This window comes from Diachasma alloeum, unplaced genomic scaffold, assembly GCF_001412515.2.
Source record: "Diachasma alloeum isolate Michigan unplaced genomic scaffold, Dall2.0 Dall_scaffold_00203, whole genome shotgun sequence".
Taxonomy (NCBI): domain Eukaryota; kingdom Metazoa; phylum Arthropoda; class Insecta; order Hymenoptera; family Braconidae; genus Diachasma; species Diachasma alloeum.
This window is the reverse complement of record NW_021680368.1, coordinates 1,611,519-1,626,587: the sequence shown is the minus strand read 5'-3', so window position 1 is coordinate 1,626,587 and position 15,069 is coordinate 1,611,519. Positions and strand designations below refer to the sequence as shown.

The following is a 15,069-nucleotide window of genomic DNA, read 5'->3' as shown; positions in this document are numbered from 1 at the left end:
AGTCGAAAAAAATGCTAATTATTAACAATTCCCATAAATTTATGAATTAGTTAATTCAAAATTTCAACTGCCATTCGATTCAACTATTGAAGCACTTCAAATACTGAAAAACTGAGGAAATGAATTCTTCAAATGCATAAAAATCGTGAAGCGAAGTGATTCAAATTTCTCTCATGAGGTGCCTCCCCCAGATGAATTTTCGAGAACAATCAATCCTTCTCTTGTCAACGAAAAATCCAGAAGAAAAATTCGAAAAGTCAACTATTCAATTCAACCACTGAACGCTAAAAAAATTTCTAAATTTAATTTCGTTCATTTGATTTTGAAATGAGTAGAAATCGTTAAAGATCTGTAACCGGGCCCATGAGGCTGATATTATTGAGAGCAGACTCATGCCCAAAATCATCGAAATCATCGTCCTCTTGGTGTTGGTCGCTCTGGTCGCCCCCAACCCCGTCCTCGGATTTCAATGGGTCAGACACAAGTTTCCTGATATCAGCGGCAGTCTCCTCGTTGCTCGAGCCATTCATCTTTTTACGCAAGATGTCCACCAGTTTCTCCAGTCTGATAAATCACGTTTCCGGTTACGTTCTTTCCCTCTCCTTCCATTCCACGTCTAACCGATCGAAAGAAACGTTTTAAAGATATTCTTTAGAAGCAGGCTAAGCGGATAGTTCAGGGCAAAGCCATGCTGCCAACTAGAAAACAGAGAAGTTGTGGACGAATTCACCGATTCACTGCTTCCGTGAATGATTGAATTCGAGGGAAAACGAAATTCAGAGTGAGTTAGACAGAACTTTTTTCAGTATTTCAGATTCAGAAGCTGAAGTTTTGGGTGGGATTCCAAGCTGGCAACTGAATACTTAAGAAATGTTGGTGGAGAACGGGAGAGAGAAACAAAAAATTTATAATATCTGGAGTTTTTTGTAGAAAATTTGAAATATATTTTGACATTTTTTGATTAATTGATTAGTTTCCAAGTTTTTTGCAAAATAAAGAAGTGATTCGCAATTTGTTGGATGATTTTGCTAAGATTATTTCAAAATATCGTGAGAATTCATGGATTTAATAAAAAATGACAGATATTTCTGTAGAGAATTTAAAGAGTTTCAAAAAATATTTCTGATGTTTTTGCCTCAACTAGTTGCCAAGACTGATGAGGTAAACTTCAAATTGAATTGTGAATTTTCAATGTTTTTTGACATTTTTTGATGATTGACTAGTTTTCGAGATTGTGGCGAAATAAATAAGTGATGAAGAATGTTGAAAATTTACAAAAAACTTTTTTTATCTTTTTTTCCTCGACTCACTAGTGTCCAAGATTACCGAAATCAACTTCAAATTTATTTTTATGAAGAACTTAACGAACTTCAAGAATTTAGGGGGAATTATCTAGATTTTTTACTAAAGAATTCTAAATCTTTCTTGAAATTTTTTGATGAATTAATTAGCTTTCAAGGATTTAAAAAATTGAAGAAGTAATTTAAAATTTGTTTTCAAATGTTTTCACGCCGAATTTACAAATATTCCAGGAACTGATAAATTTTTCGTAGAAAATCTCAAGATTTACAAAAAAGTTCTTTTTTTATATTTTCCGTCAACTCAGTAGTATTCAAGATTGACGAAATTAACTTCAAATTCACTTTTATAAAGAATTTAAAAAATTTCAAGAGTTTAGAGGGAAATATCTAAAAACTAGAATTTAAAATATTCCCGAACAGTTTTTTGATGAATTTTTGAGTTTTCAAGAATTTGGAAAATCAAAAAAGAAATTCCTAATTTTTTAGAAAATGACTGCAAGCTTAATTCGCAAATATCTCAGGAGCTGATAAATTTGTATAGAGAATTTCAAGATTAAAAAAATTTGTTTTTCCTCTACATCACTAGTGTCCAAGACAGACAATTCATGACTGAAATTCACTAAAATTCAAACATCAAAATCAACAAAAAATGTCTTCCAACATTTCCCTTCAAATCCATTAAAAAACGTTATTTCTCAACCACTTAGCAGCATCTTTGAAATCAATTAATCAATCAAACTTCACGACCCCTTCACTATAAAATCTCAAAACCTACAAAAAAACTCCCTCCACATCTTTCCTAAAAATGAATAAACAATCTCCAAATCTGTCTCAACCATTCAACATCTCAATAATCAACAAATCATCGAATAAATAAAAAACCCATTAAACTGAATAAATTCAATAACCATAAGTTTGGCTAAACACCAACAAAAATTCTCCCGTTCTCCCCCACCAACCAATAAAAAACTGCCAAAACACCTACAAAATCTACAACCACAACCCCATCCCCCAGTGCACACCCCGAAGCTAAGGGAAGGGAAATCGTGAATGAATGTCCGCGAAAAGCGAAAGCAGATGACTCTCTACCCCACAGCATGCATCCTGAACCCTCTCGAACTCTACATTAAAATCTGTACAGAAAAATCCAGAACCCCAAGCCCCGAGACATCGTGATGGCAAAAAAAAATCGCATTGTGACGACCCCGTACGTAACCTAGATGTAGGCGGTGGTATAAGTGGCGCGTGAAGGTGCTGTCAGGACTCTGGAGGTCAGGATTCTCGTCGAGCACAGGTCTTTAGGTACCAGTGGTTCGCCAGTGACGAAGACAACGTCTGGAATATCACTGAGTCCTCTCTTGCGTCTCGGTTTGGCTTTGCTGCTGCACTTGATGAATCTGTCGGGATCAGACTCTGAGGAGGAGCAGTTGGAGATGTTGCGATGTCTGAAGCACTTAGAGTTCTCCAGACACTCGCTATTGCACCGAGAAACCGTTTCCCTTCGATTTTTTGTTTCAGAACTCTTGTCCTCAGGGAGTGACTGCTTCCTCTCCAAGTGATAATTAATCAATCTGTCAAGGGCTTCTCTCTCGTCAGGCTCCAGCGACTGCATCGACTCCTTTCTCGAGCTCATCATGTCCTCGTCCTTGGAATTATCATCTGGTGAATTCCTCTCTGTTGGCCCCTGCCACTGCCAATTTGTCTCCTCAGAGGGAATTCTCGACGAGTTGGAGGGGGACAGGGAACTCGGTGGGGATGAGGTGACTGACGAGGATGCTTGGGTATCGGTACGCACGGGGGTGCTGGTTATACAGGAATTGTCAAATGTTACTGGCGTGATACATGGCATTATTGCTTCGTTTACGCACTTTGTTGCATAATTCTCAGCTAGATGACGGGAGGATCTTGCTTCCTGGAGTTCACGACGCAGTGCCAGGGTTTCTTCCTCGAAGGCTGCTATCTCACGACCCTCATTGCTAATACCGAAAGCCAAATTTTCATTTTAAGCCACCGTTACCAGGGGGAATTCATCCGCAGAGAAGAAAATTTTGTGGAGTCAAGAGTACACACAGAAAAATGATTTGAGTCTAATAAATAAATTTGTTTAAATAGCATGAAATAAAGTTTTTACTCAAATTAAAACATTTTTTTGAGGTTTTGTTCATATTAAATAAATGCTTTTTAAATTCAGCAGCGTAGCGGTAAACCGGGTTAAGTCGATTTTGACTATTGGCCAGTTTTTGACGAATATCTCGGAATCTAACAGAGATAGAAAATTTTTTGTCATAACCTTTTTTGTCGATGCAATTAAGTGTTATAAAAAAGGTCATGAGAAAAATTTCGCTATCTCTCTTAGGTTCCCAGATATCCGTCAAAAAGTGACGAAAAGTCAAAATCGACTTAACCCGGTTTACCGCTTCGCTACTGAATTATTAATAAAGGTTTATTTGATCTAAATGAAGTCTTCATTAATAATAAAAAAAGATTTTTGTGTTAAGAAAATTTCTTTAGTTGAATTTAATGCATTTTTTCTTTGAACTTGATATCAATTTATTTGATGCAAATAATTAATTATCGTTTAGGAATTGATATCGACTCAAAAAAATAGAAGAGATAATGCAATAGTTATTGCAGGAGAATTGTCGTCAGAAAATACAGGAAAATGTAATTATTTTTTAAATAAGAAAACTCTCTATTTCAAAGGATTAAACTGTTTATTTGATTTTAATGAATTGTTTATTTTATGTAATTAAATATTTTGTTTAGAAATAAGTAAATGAGTTTACTCATTTCTAACGACTTTCTTGAAACTAGTAAAATATTTCGAAGAAAATTTTTTATTTGATTCAAATGAACCATTTTTCTGGGTGTTTTTTAAATTTATTATTGATATCTTAGTGATATCAAGAGGCGATGACATCGAAGATTTGTATTCGAATGCCAGTGAAATTTGCACATGGAATAGAAAAATAAAAGACCATCTACTGAGGCAAAGCAGTTTTTTTTTAATTTTTGACTTTTAATTGAGTTAAATTTCTTAATTCAATCAAAATGTTCTCTCCGTGGATTTTTTTTCTAGGAGAAGCTCTAGCTGAGAAAGTAGAGAATGTGAAGGTGCAAGCACTGTCGAAGATATACTTTTTGATGGACACTGATGAAAAAAAAAGATGAACAATAAATTGTGAGAATTTTGAGAGATTTTGGAGAAGGAAATTTGGAGGAAATCCACAGATTTACAAACGAAAACGAAATTAACGATTCTTTACATGTCGTAGTTGAATTATAGAACAACTTAACGTATTGTAGGTCATCAATTATGGAATCATCTCGGTAACTGGTTATTGTCGGAGACAGTGTCAATGTTTATTGTCTTGAGAATTTTCTGCAAAAAGTATCTTTGAGCGTTTTGTTCCGAGATGATTCGATAATTAATGAAAATTAATAAAAATTAATAAATATCCCATAATTAATCGAATTAATGTCCAGATTATGAAATGAGCCAATCGATCTCATCGTTTTAAATATGAAATTATCTAGTCAATCAATGATTTTAGGAGAAAATGTGAAAAAATATTATTTCTGGGGAATTTCATGATCTACAAAAAATTATTTGTGACATTTCTCTCTAAAATCAGTCATTTTTCAGATAATTTCATGTTTAACAAAGATGTAACAAAAATATCATCTCTTTAATAAATAATTCTGGGAGAAAATGTCAAGACTTCTTGTGTTGGAAATTTTCTACAAAAATATCTGTTAACATTTCGTTCTAGAATCAATCATTCCTGAGATGCTTCCATAATTAATGCAAATATTTACAGAATTGTGAAATGAGCCAGTTGATATCTTCCTTTTAATTATGAAATTATCTAGTCTATCAATAATTTTAGGAGAAAATGTAAAAAGACTTTTTTGTGAGGAATGTCATGAACTAAAAAAAATGTTTTGTGACATTTTGCCCTAGAATCACTCATCTCCCAGATAATTTCACATCCAACAAAAACGTCCTCAGGCTTCGGGGACTAAATCCTGTTAATCTCAACCTGTTAATTAAAAAATTATCTAACTAACGAATGATTTCATAATAAAATGTCTGGAAATTTTTCTCCAAGCCCATTCCTACCTCAAATAATTCCACAATCAAAAACGAAGTCCCATCAGACTAATCTCAACTCCTCTCACTAAAAATTCCAACTGAATTTCCCAAACACAGACCATCACTCACAAATACTTGTACTTACTTTGCATTGATGCTGAGACGAGCGACTTCCTCTTCGAGTTTAGCGATACGTTTATCGCCATCTGATTTTTCCTCAGTGATTTTAGCAAGACGCTCCTGCATGCGACGATGACAAAAAACAAAATATCATCCATGAGAATAATTATAATTAATAATTCTAATTTTCAGTCTGGTGTTGAGACGAGGATGGAGAAGAAAAATGTTAAGTTCAATTAGGAAATTAACGGAGGACGGCGACGGCCATTGCTACGGTTGATGAGGCTAATGGATGAAGTGAAACCCGAGATGACTGGAAGAAGGAGGTCGATGAGGGACTCTGACAGCCGCTAAGTGCCTCAAACCCGAGGCCCCCCCGCCCCTCTTCACCCTTCATGTTCCCAGGGAGAAGTTCCCCAATGTGAAACCTAATCATTTGGAGTGCCTACACCGCTACACCTATTCTGTACCGAGTTTGACTACACGCCCCCATCCATCCGGAATCAGATCAAACGTGTGGGCTTTCCTAATCCACCGTATGAACGTTATATAAGTCATTCTATCTCAATTATTTTAATATTTAAAAAATTACAGGAATAGAGGAGATTGGGGTGAAATGGACATTTTTGACTTTTTTTAAAATGTTAATGACGGGTAGAAAAGCTGATGAAATTTAATATTTTTTTTCCAGTGCAAAGAACAATTCTTTCCCTTTGTCATGAGCCTAAACTGAACTCAATTGATAAATTTGTTTGCGAGTTATGAATAATTTTAAAAAAAAGTCTAGTGTCCATTTTACCTCACCCGCCCCTAAATGGTTTTGTTCTATTTAGAAAATAGAATTTTTGATTGAAACTCCAATTGCGATGACACAAATGCAAGAATAAAAATGCTCAATTGATTTAATTTGATGAATTGGAAAAAGTTTGATTGAAATTTTTTAATTAATTAATTGCCAATGAAGTGGTTTTAATCGATAATTTATTTATTTTGATTACTGAATTGCTGGGAATTCCATTTGTTATTTTTCCTATTTCAACCCAAGTTCTTTGAAAAGTCGGGTTTTTATTTTTTAATTCCCGTTAATTAATCAATCAAATGGTTTTAATTGGTAATTAATTTATTGCGATTAGTCAACTGCGAGGAATTTTATATGATTGACATTTCAACAACTTGAAATAAAGCAATAGTCGTGATTTTGTTAAAAAAAGTCTCATTTCGCAGATAAATTTACATTTATCAAAGATGTAATAAATAAATAAATGAATAAATAAATAAATAATGAAAAAAATGACAGAGATAACTCGTTTTTTTTCTGTTAAAAAAATTGTATTTTTTGATTGAGACTCAAATTGTGATGAAAAAAACAGAATAAAAATATTCAATTTATTTAATTGCATGACTTTAATTATGTTGATCTCATAGATATCGTTTTGCAATTGTTGAATTTCGAAAGCTGATATTCGCGAAAATTTAATGACAAATTCTCAAACAATTTTATTTTGGAAAAAAAATGAGTTAATGAAAGAATGTCAGAATAATTTCTCTCGTTGGTAATCATGAAAAAATTGATGAACAATGACAAGAATAAAAATTCCCCATTGACAACAATCAACCGTTTAAAAACAATGTTTTCAAATTTTTTCGCCTTTCCATTTCACCCCGAATTGTTAAAAAAATAGATTAAAATTTTTAATTCATCAATTGATCCCCCAAAACGTCTCAATTCATAATCAATCAATTTTGACAATTAAAGTATGTAGACTTTGATGCTATTGACATTTTCATCAATGTAAAAAATACTCAAGCGAGTTTGTTTGACCGATGGCAACGTTTATCGATGTCACAGTGCCACGAGAAATACACTGAACAAATAAAACAAGGAGACACGTCCTCGGAAGTCAGTGGAAAATCTAAGAACCAAGGAGGGAATTCATTATCGTCTCCTGCGTTTGTACAATGTCAGTTATATTTTGCATTCGAAGGTGGCCAACTATAGCCGTGAAATTCATCAGTAATTCGGCGCACGGAGATTTACGTCGCACTGAGTAATTCCTGTGCAAACGAGCATTGAGAGGTCTGATGTTAACGAGTGAAAACTTGATTTTTTTTTTGTTTCACTGAATCAACAATTGCAGTTGTTTAGCAACTGAGAGTATCATCTTAAGGCCCGGGTGTACTATCTCTCGAATGTTATCATTTTTTTTTCATCTTTCGTAATCCAAAATTGTCAATTGAGTGGTACATCATATAGAAATTCCCAAAAATTATAATAGAATGATAAAGAAAAAATAAAAAAAATTCTGAACTTTTTCAACGAGCGTTTTTAATTGAGATTCAGAATGAGTTGAAAAAAGTTGAAATTACAAATATCTGATTCGATGATATCTGATTCTGATGATAATAATTATATTATTATTATTATTATTATTGTTATTAAATAATAATAATTATTATTATTGTTATTAAATAATAACAATAATAATAACAATAATAACAACTGCTAAAATCATTTCAAATCCTTCAAAAAAAAATCAGCATAATTTCCCCTGTATTTAGAATCATTCGAAAGCAATATGATCCCCAAGAGATGCACACAGGGGATCACCTGGCCACAGTCCCGATCAAACAGAGGTGAAAAATTCCGAGTAAACATTTCCATTCATCTGAAGTGGGCCCTGCAGGCACGAAAACCCTATAAAAAAGACCGCTTTGTTTTCCATTCCCACACCTCCCAGATTTTTCCTTTCAAATAACCGCCTTTTTGGGGATCTGAGCTGGGATACTCCAAGGAGTTGAGTATTCTCGAGGACGTGATCAGAGTCTCCTGATATTGGTAATCAATTCGTATGAAATGCAAACGTGACATTCAATGTTACAGGATCAGGTAATTATTTCTCTTACTGCATCTCAATTATTTTAATATGAAAAAATGGCGAAGGTGAGTAGTGCATTCATAAAAAACGGTTCCCTTTGATTTAAATTAAAATTATGATGAAGGAAAAGTCAATTTTTATGTATTAGAATTGATGGACAATAACAAGAATACAAATTTTATTTATTTATTGATTTTAGTCGTATGACTAATGGAATTGTTTTTTTATTCGTTATTTCTCTTATATTATCTCGAATTGTTGAAAAACTTTAATTATAATGCTTTAATTCATATTCAATAAGCAATCTAATGGGGTAATATTACAATTATTGCATTTGGACTCTAGAATTTCGAAGACTTTAATGATTGAAATTTGCAGAAATTGAATGAAAAATCTGGAAGAAGTTCGTTTGGAAAAGAAGTTGTTCTAATGTCACGTTTCCATTGTCAAATTATTTTGCCTAAGAATCAACAATGTAAGGGCTATATTTTGTGATAATTTTGTTTGATTATCAGTTGAATAAATGCACCTGAAGAGGAATGCCTAGTGCATTTGAAACATTGTGCAATTCCTCTTATTTTGTGGACTGTTTCTCATTTCTCACCGTTTTTTGAATATTTGGGTGAAGCGTTTAACCGACAATAATAGCCGAAAAAAATTCAATTTCAAGAAAGAACTTGAAGTCGAAATAATCATTTTATAACATTTTTTAAAATCCCGACACATTCTAAATTTTTTCTTCCAAATAGCCGTCATTTGGGGAAGATGAGCTGGGATATTTCGAGAATTTGGATATTCTCAAGGACGTGAACAGGATTTTATGGCATTGGTAATCGATTTGTATGAGTTGCAGACATGCCATTGAAATTTTCAGGATTAGGCCATCATTTCTTCTATCGCATCTCAATTATTTCGATACGAAAAAATAACAGGGATAAAAAAATCGATTTTGTTTAGTTAGAATTAATGGACAATGAAAGAATAAAAATGTTCAGTTGATTTAATTATAAGTGATGATCGGAATCGTTGAAAAACTTTGATTATAATATGTTAATTCATAACTTTGACATTATTAATTTTTTTTTAAATTGAATAAAAAATTCTCGAGCAAGTTCTTTTGGAACGAAAGTTGTTTTTAACACTCTGATTGAGTTATTATTGGGTTATTATGATGTAAATTTTCAATAAAATATCTGTTTTCAAATTATTTTGATTAAAAATCAACAGTATAAGGGCAATATTTTGTGATAATTGTGTTCATTTATAGATTCGAATAAATGCACCTGAAGAGGAATGCCTAGTGCATTCGAAACATTGTGCAATCTTCTGTTATTTTATGGAGTTCTTTGTATTTCGCTTCATTTTTTGGATATTTGGGTGAAGCATTTGACCGAGAATAATAGCCGGAAAAAATTTAGTTTTAAAAGAAGGAAACAATAATTTTATAAAATTATTTTGAATCCCGACACGTTCTAAATTTTTTCTTCCAAATAGCCGTCGTTTTGGGAAGATGAGCTGGGATATTTCGAGAATTTGGATGTTCTCGAGGGCGTGAACAGGATTTTATGACATTGGTAATCGATTTGTATGAATCGCGGACATGCCATTGAATGTCATAGGATCAGGTAATGGTCGGTGTTATCGTGTTGAACGTTCGTGTTTGACATATTAATGAAGCTTACCTTGACCTCCTCGAGCTCCAACAGCCTTTGATTATTCTTCTCCTCGATTATTGCTGATATTCTGGCGTTCATGGTCTCCTCCAGGATTTTATTTGCCTGTCTCATTTCCCCAATGATATCTGAGCATGAAAATTAAATTTATTCATGAGGTTGAATAATAAAGATCGTTGAGAGGTCAAAGGTGTGAATTGTTACCTGATAACATTCCTGGCTGGTAGTCTAGAGATGTCTGTTGCTTCACCCTGGATAACTCAGCTTTCACGTTCTCCAGGGACAATTTTGTCTCGTGAAGCTCCTTGAACATTTGACTATTCGATTCCCTCAGGTTTGTCATCTGCAGAAGAACGAAAATAAATTCAATTAATGACAAATAATTAGGTTATTGTGAAATACATTTAAGGATTATTTTGAAAATATCAGGAAAACTTGTTTTCTTGGCAATCTGAAGTCATACAAAAAATTTTTCTTTACATTTTTCAATGAAAACCCCATGGTTTTAGAGATATTTGCCAAAAAATCTGTATGAATTTTGAAAACTAATTGTCTTTAAAAAAAATTGGGTTGGATTTTTGTGAATATCTTGGGAAGGAGTAGGTTTAGAAAAAAATGTGATGCCAACTTTTTGTAGAGAATTTCATGACCTAAAAGAAGTCTATTTGCCATTTTTCTCTAAATCCAATAGTCTCAGAGATTTTCGCAATCTACAGATTTAAATCCACCAATTCAAAAATTCCAAATGCAGTAATAATAATACCTTGAATGGTTCGAATTTCAAGACTTGAAAAATGCCTTAACCCCATGGCTTATTCGAAAATTAAAAATTTGCTGATTGAAAATTAATAATTTGGTTATTTTTTCTCCCGTGAAATGTTTTTCTACTTTTGTAATCGAACATCAGAGCTTCCATCTGAGCCACATTTTACAATGATTTTATTATATAAACTTTCCAGGTCTGAATTTTAATCTCGATATTGAACCGTTAGAAAACACTTTAATAATCTGAAAAAAAAAATGGAAAGTTTTCCTCCAATATTAATTTCCAAAGTTACTAAATTCTTCTAACCTAGATCGTGGGATAGTGGAAAAAGAGTAGCAACACTCAATACATTGTCAAGAGCGTGAGGAAACTTCAATTAAAAGCGAAACGTTGCGAATTGGCAATGTACTGAGCGTTATTCTTTTTCCCTATTTCATGATGTGCGTTAGAAAAATTAGAAAGTTTACTCTTGGAGGAACATCCATAAAATAATTGAACAATGACAATTTTTGAGAATTGCAAAATTGCAACCAAACTGTCAAAAATACTTGGATATCCTCAAAGATTCCTAGCTAGAATTCTTGCTCGAAGCTTCCAAAAAAACCATGCAATAAACCATGTTAATCACCTGTTCAACCAGGGAAAGCACGAGTTTGTTATTCTTCCCCACAGTAGTGATGGAGCTTCCACTCTCCCCACTATCAGACTCATCACTCCTGCAGTTCTCCAACTCAGGAGGGCCTAGCCCAGGGTCGGAGTACCTCCTGTGCTCCGAGCTCATCTCCCCCACCTGCTCTCTCCCCTCGTTATTGGCAGTGGGTGGCAGAGAGGCGTAATCTCCATTCTGATAGAGATGAGGTGTCATGTAGCTCGTTCTGTTCTCCTGGAGGCTGGAGTACCCATTCACAATGCCATGGACATTCTGGTGGTGTTGAATGTGCCGCCGACCCCTGCCCCTGAAGGGCCTGTAGTTGGGCTGAGGCACAGGCCTGTACAGTGGGTACATGGGGGGCATGGAGACTGGCTCCATGGTGTAGGCCATGGGAACAGCCGAATATCTGCAGACACTGGGGTCTGACATTGCTGTGAAGAGCCTTTGACCGTTGTGGGGCTGCATGTGGGGGGGAATGGCCCCTGGCTGCTGCCAAAACATTCCACCGTAGTCCAGGGGTGGGACAGATGCTTCAGAGCCATCATTCTGGTCCTCAGAACACCAATCCACTCTGGGACTCGGGGGTTTCTTGCTCGTTCGCTTTTTCGGCTTTCTCGAGAGTCCGGAGGTTCTTTCTAGGCGTCCCATTTTCATATGATCGGATCTGGGAATTTAATTTCGAAACTTTAGAGGTTTTTTAAAACAGAAAGGTCATTTAAAAAAGAGAGGAGATTCAAGAAAAAGAATTTTGTTTTTGGAATCTTCGGTGTCTGATTACTGGACGATACGACTTGAATGAATTTGGGGGCATTTTGAAGGTTGTAAAAAGACGTTGAAAATGACAAAAAATGGTCGATTTTCACTCTGCCGATCGGGAGATATCGGCAATCGAAGACAGCTCATCTTATTGTACTCCTGTCGTAAATGTGTAATTATCTCATTTAAAAAAATGTAATTATCTCTGTAATGAATGCCTCTAGCCCAAAATACCATAAGACCTTTTTTGTAGCTCATAAAATTCCCTACAAAAATTGTTCTGTGACTTTTCCTTCTAAACCCACTCACTGTCAACATAATCAACAATGAACGAAATGAAAGGAATCAACGAGTCACGTTTTGATGTTTACTACCGATTTAATTCATCATTATTCAATTTCCTCGTGATAATGCAAATCAATGACTCATTATTGATTGTTTATCCAGTCTTCATGACCGAGTAATCGATATCCAACGGTTCGAATCGTATTACGAAGGTTGGACAACAACATTCCTGCAGCAACTCCCCAGAGTTTCAGGAATTTCGAAGAAAAAAAAAAAGAAAACCTCGAGAAATTCGTTGACTTATTATATACTCGCCGCATTATTTCTCTATCTCATTATCCTAATTTTCCTATCTTATCGCGCTCACTCCCTCAATAATCGTCGAAACATCACCAATCCAACAAAAAGATTCGAAATCACATCTTCCAACTAAATGGGGGAATGCAAGTACTTTGGGTATTCTTTTTTCGTTCAAATTATTGCCTCCGTTTTTAACTGAACGTCAAAACTTCCATTGAAGCCCCGTTTGACCCTAAATTCCCAAACATCTGGCAATGATTTTATTATTTCGATTTTGGAAATTTCATTTTAATTCTTCATGTGAAATTTTTAGAAAACATTGGAAAATTTTGAAAAAATGAGAAACTTTAGGTTTGGAGAGAGATTTATAAAATAATTAAAAATTGTAATTTTCGAAGATGACGAGCGTTTTCATGAATAATTTATAAACAATCAGTTTGCCAGTCAGAAAATAATTTTCTCGAAATTGTATAAATCTTTCTCCGTTTAGAATTTCACTAGAAATCCATTTCACGGAAAAAATGAGGTTTTTGAAGATGTAAACGATTTCAATTATTTATTTATGAAAAGGAAGTATTTAAAAAAATTTCTATTTTCTTGCAAAATGTTATTTGAACGACCCTGGATATTCATGATTTTTTTTTAAATTTTTCTCACCCAATTTAATTGAGAAATTTCATAATTGAAAATCTCAGAATCTTTAATGTGGGTTTAGATTGAAATGTTAGGGATACTTTCGGAAAAATTATTATCACTATAAGTTCGTCATCAAGTTAATTTCATAAGTAAATAAGATGTCATATTCCACCGAGTCATGAAGTGAATTTCGTTCATTCATTTATTAATGATTTTAGGAATTTTTAATTAAATGTTATGACTTTTTTCGGGATTTGAGGGAGTTGATAGACTCGAATTGTTAAATCAATCCCAACAATCGAGTCTATCAACTCCCTCTAATCCCAAAAAAAGCTCTCAAATACATCTCGTCAAACAGTAAAAGGTGCTTGAATATTCCTAAATGAACAATTATCTATAACATTCCTGTTTAGAATTCAGAAATGTGTTTCATTTTATTTTATTATGTTATGTTATTTTATTTCATTTCATTATCACCAAAAATATCATATTTAACTTAACCATCAAGTTTATTCCTTTCATTCTTGTACGAATGACCCTAGGGATGTATAATTAACTCTCAAGAGACTTTTTTATAGGAAACTTTCTTCGCTCCAAAAAGGTATTTTGACATTCTACCACTTGTTACCGAGATAATTCCCATCCGAGATAAAAATAATTCAACAGGGTTGGGTGGGGTAAAACGGACACTTTCGACTTTTTTTTTATTATTCATAACTCAGAAACAAATTGATCAATTGAGCTCAGTTTAGGCTCGTCACAAAGGGAAAGAATTGTTCTTTGTATTGAAAAAAAAATTATTGAATTTTATCAACATTTCAACCCCTCATTAACATTTTAAAAAAAGTCAAAAGGTCCGTTTTACCCCAACCTCCCCTAACGTAATTTTTCACATTGATAAACCCCTCGATTTTCCGAATTCTATACCAGAAGCCAATACTCGAAGCCATTATTCACTAGAACTGTTAAATCAATCCCAACAATCGAGTCTATCAACTCCCTCAAATCCCGAAAAAAGCTCTCAAAAACATCTCGTGACTCACCTGTCGTTCATGATCGACTGCCGATGGCAAACTGACACCCCAAAGGCACTTACTCCAAACCACAATGCCTCCAATTACTATCGGTACGTGAAAATAATACAATAACGCGGCATGAGAGGTTGTCTTTTAACTTTGACCTAGGTAACTACGTCAGAACCGAGTTGATCGAACGCCGCCATTGTTGTGGACAGTACGAGTGTCGCGGCGGGGTGGAGGGGATGACCGTGACTCAAAAATCACGTCTGTCATTACGTGGAACATGTCATTAGATTGCATTGTCCCTCGTAGAATGAGAGAGATGAAATTGTTTGCTGGGTTTGCGGTAGTTTTATGTGATTATTCGGATGGAATGCAGTCGCGGCGCATCCGATTCTGCGCAAGATGGCCGACATTTTTTTGTTTTCGTCCTTTGTTGGGGATTCAGGGGAAATTGTGGGGTGAAGGAGTTTTTAGGGGTTTTTTAAGAGTAAAAAGGGTTATTAGAGGATTTTTTAGTTGATTAATTGGGGGAAAAGATTGTCTCTTATTAAAAGAAAGCATGGGCGATATCTCGAATCGAAAGCGA

At 34.3% G+C, this 15,069-nt stretch overlaps 1 protein-coding gene across 1 annotated transcript; it reads right to left on the bottom strand.

The window, feature by feature from the left end:
* Positions 1-587: 587 nt before the first annotated feature.
* On the bottom strand, positions 588-14,669 carry LOC107036040. The gene is made up of 7 exons (XM_015253759.1): positions 14,505-14,669; positions 11,461-12,148; positions 10,271-10,409; positions 10,076-10,194; positions 5,543-5,637; positions 2,518-3,277; positions 588-616 (listed from the first exon to the last, which is right to left on the bottom strand). The coding sequence occupies exons 1-6, from the start codon at positions 14,513-14,515 to the stop codon at positions 2,518-2,520; spliced, it is 1,812 nt and encodes a 603-aa protein (XP_015109245.1). The 5' UTR covers positions 14,516-14,669; the 3' UTR covers positions 588-616.
* Between the last annotated feature and the right edge of the window lie 400 nt (positions 14,670-15,069).

What these genes read in the sequence shown, in the direction of transcription:
- LOC107036040 (XM_015253759.1), bottom strand. An exon ending in TGGAGCTCGAGGAGGTCAAG is followed by an intron (nt 5,638 to 10,075) that starts GTAAGCTTCATT and finishes CGTCGCATGCAG; the next exon opens with GAGCGTCTTGCTAAAATCAC. An exon ending in CGTCTCAGCATCAATGCAAA is followed by an intron (nt 3,278 to 5,542) that starts GTAAGTACAAGT and finishes TTTCGGTATTAG; the next exon opens with CAATGAGGGTCGTGAGATAG.